Here is a 7,098-nt window from a genome sequence, read left to right on the forward strand (position 1 = left end):
CTGCTTTGGCAGAGCAGTCGTAAAGCCAGGGGGGCTCCACGTTGTGAGGTGCGTGGCCTCTGGGCGCCTCAGTGTCCCTGCCTGTTAAGTGGGGTCATGGCAGCGGCACTGACCCACCCCACACAGGCCTGAGAGACACAAATCCCACGAGAGGCGATAAACCCACTTAGGTGGTCCCTCATTCTCTCCCGGAGAGTGGAATCATCAAGGAACAATCGTCGGAAGCAGCGAGGATCCACCAGGGGCCTGCGCAGTGCGGGCGGCTAAGCACCGCGCACCGTTTCGTGGATTCTTCACATCAGCGGGCAGCGCTGTCTCCGGGTTCCCCTGCCCCGGTGAAACGGCTCAGGAAGAAAGGCACCTTAGCCAGGGCCGTGCTGGCAAAGCCAGAACTGGACCCCAGGCTCCAGACCCAGTGCGCCTACACCCCAGAGTGTGCGACTGAGGGAGCTGAGTGGGGGGTTTCACCGAAGTGGAGTTGTTTTACAGAAAGATGCTGAGGCAGAGTCCTCATGGCTGCAAGGTTTCCACAAGCAGTAGATGAGGATTCAAAAGCTGCTGCTGCGGGGGGCCGTCAGGAGCGGAGACAGAGTCGCACTGTCAGTTGGCGGGGAGGCCAGCAGGTTCACGGACCACCTGGATCACAGCTCCCCTCACCCCGCCCCGGCCCCGGCCATGGGGACAGCGCCTGCCAGATGCTTAAAACCAGCGAGCTAAGAGTTACTTGCCATCTCGTCACCACCCAGCACAGGGAACTTGGAGTATTCAGGGCCTAGGTAAAGAAATATTCCATTACCCTGTCAGGGCTGGGCTTTTTTTATAGCCAGCATTAAAATATTCAAGACTTGAGAAGGATTCTAGTAAAATTATAATCCTGTGTTTGACATCAAATAATTTTCACAACAGCAGATTGATGACAGAAACACAGGTTTATGACTTCGGTATGAGACCGTGGAAGAGCGAGTGCAGAGAAATCATCTCCCAGGACCACATGCTCCCCGAAGCAGATGCTTTCCCGCAGAATCCCCAGGCCCGCCGCCGCCCCAAAATGTCTGTTTTCATATCAATTGTTCGTAGAAATACTGCCTCCTGCACGAGGCTGCGGGCAGTCACGTGTGCTCGGGCCTGATTGGAGAGAGCGCGGAGGGCCACGGTCCTGGCCGGAGGTTACATCTCACCCTCCTGCTGACTCCTGTGGCGATCTGATGCCGGCCTTGTGGCCTTCCCACGCTGTCTGCGTGATCGCACCAGCACCAGTGGCTGCGGCCCCGCCCTGTCCGGGCGTTTGGCAGAAATGTTTCCATCACAGGCTCCTCAGGACTCGGTCTTAGGCACGAGTAATCCTCTAAAATTGAGGTGTTTTGCATAAAATGAACGCTTTTGACTGAAACTGAAAGAGGAAACAAGGGCCAGAGGCTGATGTCAAAGGAACTAGGATGAGCAGGCAACTCTCCATCCGGTTATTCTTCCTCATTGTGCTTCTCCCTGTGCAGAAACATTAATACCTCCCGTCTACTGAGCAGAACTGCACATGCATGACCTCGTTCGGTCTTCACAGCTGGCCTGCAGTGTGGACGCGCCTTATCCCCATTCTGTGGATGAGGAGAGGGAGGCCTTCCGGCCGGGATGTGATTGAGCGGAGCCGCATGCGGTCCCCGCTCTGCAGGCTTTCAGATGAATCTCGGAGGAATCGTTGGTCTCTTCAAATCGGGTTCTTCTCGTGATCGAGTGATGGAGGCTGTGGCTTTATTGGCCATGAAAACTCCCTATATTTTTATGCCTCGAGCTGTAAAACGCATTGAAAGTGAAGCACTCTATAGTGCATAAAATTGTGCAAGTTTTAAGCCACAGCATATTAACCAGCTAATGGCAGACCAAAGGGCGTTTTTATCTTTTGATTATTACATTAATCTTCCATTAAAATTATCTATGTGATTATCACAAAGCACTGAAGATCACAAATTTAGGGACTAGTTGGCTACTTACGGATCATCGTGAAATGCTCTTGTCAAGTTGGGTGTGCCGAAAACACTGGGTCGGCTGACTGTGCGGACGATGGGATGCAAAGATTGCTCTCATTAAGAATGATAAAACCTTATTTCCACACGCTGTCTGGAGTGTCCCGATCGTCAGCCGGCCCCGCGGCCTCATGATTTATTGCTCTCAGCTGGTAACTTGGCGAGGCGGTGGGCCAAGCGTGTCAGGCCTTCTGTACGCACACCCGGCCTTTAATGCCTGCTGCTGGCGACTATCAGAGCAGAAAGTTTGGAGGGAGCTCGGCGTTGGAGCTCCAGCCCCGGTGAGGCATGCCGCCCCTCGCTGCCTCCGCTCTGGGAGGAGAGTCCGCAGAGGTGGTGGCGGTGCCTGTGCCGAGTGCTCAGGTGCCTAGTCATGACTTGGTGTCTGTGAGAGGGAAGAGACGTGGTGTTTGCTCACAAAGCTCCAGCCAGAGGGGCTGGGGCCGTGGGGCAGTGCTGTCAGGGCGTGAGGGGGTGGGTGCCTCAGGAGAGGTGGGGCCCGGAGAGCCGGAAGGGGTGTCTGTCAGGGCCTGCACTCACCCATCCCAGACGCTAGCTTTGTGACCTGGAGGACGTGTCATTACTGTCCCGTGCCTCGGCTTTCTCGTCTGCATGTTGGGGTGATAATGGCACCCCACTCGTAAGGCTCTTTAATCCTTGGAAAGCACTCCAGCCCTGCTGCTGCCGGCAGGGGCTGGTCCTCGCCGCTGGCGCAGGTCTGCTCCCGGCACCGCTGCCCTTCCAGGCTCCTCCCCACCTCACCTGGACCGCCACTGAGCTTCTGCCGAATGGAGAGCCTGGATTTGGTTTGGTTTTCATTCCTATGACGTTTTCGTCCTTCAGACGGGGCAGGTGGGGCTCGGGGAAGTTATGTGCAAGCCCAGGGGTGCACAGCGCCCCCACAGTGCTGGCGGGCGGGCAGGCCAGCACCGTCCTCCAAGCCTGCGGCTCCCGTCCTAATGCATCTCGGCCTGGCCTGCTGGGCTGCTGGGACCTGCACTCCAAGCACAGGAGGCCCCCGAGCTGCGCACACATGCAGAGTCCTGTCCATGCCGTCTTTGTCACCCTGAGCGAGCGGGTGGCTGCTGGCGCGTGACCGGTGTGTCCTCTTGCTTCCAGGTCAACTACATCCTGGAGTCACGAGCCAGCACTGCCCGGGCTGACTATTTCGCTCAAAAACAAAGAAAACTCAACAGACGCACGAGCTTCAGCTTCCAGAAGGAGAAGAAATCGGGGCAGCAGTGACCCCGGCCTCCAGCCTCAATCTGCTCCGGGGCTCAGAGCTGCTCCGGGGCCCGCCGGCCAGCGCCCCCCGCCCTCCGTCCCCGGGGCAGGCCGGCGGGCTCCGGGACAGGGCAGCCCTTAGGACGGGGCAGTGCTCAGGCCAGGCGGCCAGGCCCTGCTGCCCCCCCTCCTGGCCCGCCCGCACATTTCCTACAACCTGATCAAATTTCTTGAAGAACAAAAATGTACATTTCTTTTTCCTTTTAATAAACAGGTGTCCTCTTTATCACGGTTGGTATGACGGACCATTCTTTGGGGCAGAGGATTGATTATGTTATTCGCTTTAAAATCTGTTCCCATATTGAACAGGCAGATTGGAAAAGCTGTGGCTCGATTTCTCAGAAGAAATGTTTAGGGCTTAGTCAATAGTGTTAACTCTGCCATTTGTTTAAATGAGCGCAGGGCTTGGAGGAGTCTCTTTCATGCTAAGGTTAGGAAAGGGGCCTGGTGGTGTGTCTGAGGCGGCGCCATTTCCCCTCACAGCCTCTCCCAGCTCGTCCCAGCATCTCCGACCTCAGGGGGAGCTGAGGGGGCTGGTCTTCAGGTTACGCTCGGCTCCCAGAAGCGGTCCCCATCCTTAAGGAGCAAGTGTCCACTGCAGCTAGCGATCAGGCCCACGGGTGGGTTTTCCTGGGCGCTTCTCCGCTCTGCCCCCTGGAGGCCGCGGTTCCCTTCCCCCGGCCTCACGGAGCCAGACTGGGAGCCAGACTGGGAGCCAGGCCGGGAGCCACTGCTCTCCACCCACCACAGCGGGGAGCGTGAGCAGAGCGGGGGCCCAGGGAAGCCTGCTCCGGGGTGGGAGCGTCCGGCCACACAGCTGCCTCTGCGGTCCTCCCAGCCGCCAGGTCCTCCCAGCAGTGTCCTCCCACTCTGACCCGGGCTCAGGGACCGGGTGTGGCCAGAGGACCTGCTTTTCAAACCATTTCCTAAACGGCCCGGGAAGAGGTGTGACGGGGACAGCATCTCAAACCCCGCTGTTTCTCTGCGCCCGGGTCGTGTTAACAAACTCCTCTCCTCCTGAGCTTTGTTCGGCCTTTTCTAACGTCTTCCACCCGCCCCCCCCAGAAACAAGAGAAATAGTATTTGTAGCTTGCTCTCTGTATTTGAATTTTCAGCAATTTTATATTTAGATATCTTTGGAAAATGTAAATGACTAATTTGGTTATTAAACCCCGTGACATATTCAAAATTAAAATAAAAGTCCTCCACGTGCCGTCTCCGTGTCCTGCTTTGACCCCCGGACGCCCAAGGCGCCCTCCTGAGACGGGGACCGCGGCGACCGCCTGGGGCCGGGGGTGCGGAGCCGAGCGTCCGATCGAGACAGGACGCCCCCGGCCCTCGGGGACGCTGAGAGCATCGCCTCCTCCCTTACAAAACCAACACCCTCCTCGACAGGTGAGGTGCAGCACACACACACACACACGCATTCACACGAGACGTGTCCATGGATGGGACCGTTTACGCTGCCACCACCACCCAAGTCAACCAAATTAAATATCAAGGCTGTTTACATCCCTCTCCCTGTGGGCATTGGGGGTAGGGGGCGGCGTGTGTGCAGGCTCTGTGGCTGCACAGTCCCGGCTCCTCTCCTCACCAGCCTCATGACCAACCTCCTGACCTCTAGGTAAGTGGTTACCTACCTGTGCCTCAGTCTCCAGGTCTGTACAATGGGATGGAAATGCCACTTCTCCCCCCGGAATCAAACCTGAGTGAGACAGCACGTGCCCGGTGCCCGGCAGCAGGCCGTGACATCTGTCACTCAGTCCAGCTGCCTGAGCAGCATCTGCATGGTGCTCCCCAGGAGTGCCCTCTCCATGGGAGAGCCCGCTGGGCCGAGCCGTCCCCTCGAATTTCAGAGCCGAAGAGGCTGCCGTGGCAGCTGCCAAAACCAGCGTCCTCAGTGCCCAGGAAGGAGGGCGCTCAGGAGCCAGGCCATGGCCCTCTGCCCCCGGGACAAGGCTTGACTAGAGGGCGTGGCACCATCGGGCTACACCCAGTCCAGGTCCCACCCTTTCTCACCAACTGATGGAAAACAAACGGCTCACCGAGCACCCTCTTAAAAAGAGGCCAGATGGTGCTCAGAGTCCAGCTCTGTCTCCCGGTTGGTGTGTCCTCGGATGAGCTACTTTACTTCTTTGAGCCTCAGTGTCCCCTTCTGTAAAATGGGGACAATCATACTTCAAAGGGGCATTGTGAGGATTGTATGAGTTTGCTAGTCAGGATGGGCCAGGCTCTGCTGCCGCAACAAACAGCCCCAAGGCCTCAGTGGCTTAACGTTTCTCCTCACAGTCGGCCGTGGATCCAGCCATCCTCACGTTTCCATAAAGGTTGGGGTGCAGATGGGGGAGGGGGGCAGGGCGCTGGAGAAAAAGCAGCAAAATGACGTACTGTGGTCTAAAAGTGACACCTGTCACTGCCCACTTCCACTCATGTGTCTTTGGCCAGAATTAGTCACATGGTGACACCTGCTTCAAGGGGACAGCGGGGTGTAACTGGCTAGTCCTGCACCAGTGCCTGCCTCTCAAGTCCTCAATAAGGCTACTATTTTACTAACCATTTTTCTCAGTGCATCCTCTTATCCACCTACCCCCCATTTTACAGACGAGCAAACTGAGGCAAAGAAGCAAAGCCCCTCGCCCGAAGCCATGGAAGTCGGCTCTCCCAGCTCCCACACAAGCTGTGCCCGGTGGCCCCAACACCCCGGATCCCGAAGGCCCTACGGGGCACCGCTGGGGGGACCCTGTGTTTGGGGAGCAGCCAGGAGAGGGAAGGGTTAAGCCTGCCAGCTGTATCCCCACCAGACACCTCCGCCTAAGTGGGAAGTCCCATAGGGTGGTGTTCGCCTGCAAGCCCGGAGAGTGATTTGTGAAGTCTCGAAGCCCCGTAATCTCGTCAGTGTAATGGGATTATATTTCAAATCACCGCGGCCTGTTCATTACCCGTCTAAACTCCTGTGACAGAGGAAAACTTGCATAAAACGCTCGGCAGCCCTCGCCGGCGTCCCGCTCCCCTCCCTGATTAGACAAACAGATGCTGAGGTCTGGAATGAAAAAATAATGCGCCCATTTATTCATTTTTCTGACAAGTCACAATAGATTTTTAACTGCCAATGAGTGACCTCCCAGAGGTGCCCGCCAGGCGGCGAGCGGTCATTTCCGCCAGCGCGGCCCCCTGCCCCGGGGGGTCCTCCCGGGACCGGCGCTGTCCCGGTCTGAGCCTCCTCCTCACACCGAGGCCGCCGGCCTGCAGAGGGGCCGGGGCCTCCTCCCGGCCACGGGGACACGGCCACGGCCTGACGTCACCCAGCCCTGCCCTTGTCCAGCCGGATGAGGAGGACACCGTTCACCTCCAGGAGCCTCGGTGTTCCCATCTGTGAAGTGGGCTGGCAGGAGAGCTCATGTCCATGAGGAGGGTTCAGGGGCACAGCTGGGGCCGGCGCTGTGCTAAGCGCCCACTCCAGGCGGGTTCCCTGGACTTCTGGGACGGGAAGGAACAGGCCCCCAAGTGCCAGGCCCGTCCTCCACCCTGGCCTCTGGCCTTCGGGCTTGGCGGGGGGGCTGGGTCACGGTCACGGAGCTGGCAGGTGGAGGGGTCGCACTGCCTCCCTGCTCTGGTGCTGCCTGGGGCAGAGGTAAGCTGGAGGAGGGGCCACTGGCTTAGGGCCCCTGGGTTCTGGCCCGAGGGTCCCCCCTCCTAGTTCTTTGGCTCCTGGAGAGTCAGGACCCCTGAGCTGAGCCAGATAGCCCCCACCTAGAGGGTCCCTGTGGCAGGAGCAGGAAGGACCAAGCCTCCCCTC

The 7,098-nt window shown here is 58.3% G+C and overlaps 1 protein-coding gene across 12 annotated transcripts in view; it reads left to right on the forward strand.

The window, feature by feature from the left end:
- MAPKAP1 (MAPK associated protein 1) overlaps positions 1-3,528 on the forward strand; it is a 179,575-nt gene extending 176,047 nt beyond the window's left edge. For all 12 annotated transcript variants that reach the window (XM_084898376.1, XM_084898375.1, XM_084898377.1 and 9 more), the window contains one exon: positions 3,138-3,528. In XM_084898376.1, the coding sequence (XP_084754502.1) occupies positions 3,138-3,263 (126 nt within the window). In that variant the 3' untranslated portion in view covers positions 3,264-3,528. The remainder of the gene's footprint in view (positions 1-3,137) is intronic.
- The last annotated feature ends 3,570 nt before the right edge of the window (positions 3,529-7,098 follow it).

This window comes from Pipistrellus hanaki (assembly GCF_964339955.1).
Source record: "Pipistrellus hanaki genome assembly, chromosome: 11".
Classification (NCBI taxonomy): domain Eukaryota; kingdom Metazoa; phylum Chordata; class Mammalia; order Chiroptera; family Vespertilionidae; genus Pipistrellus; species Pipistrellus hanaki.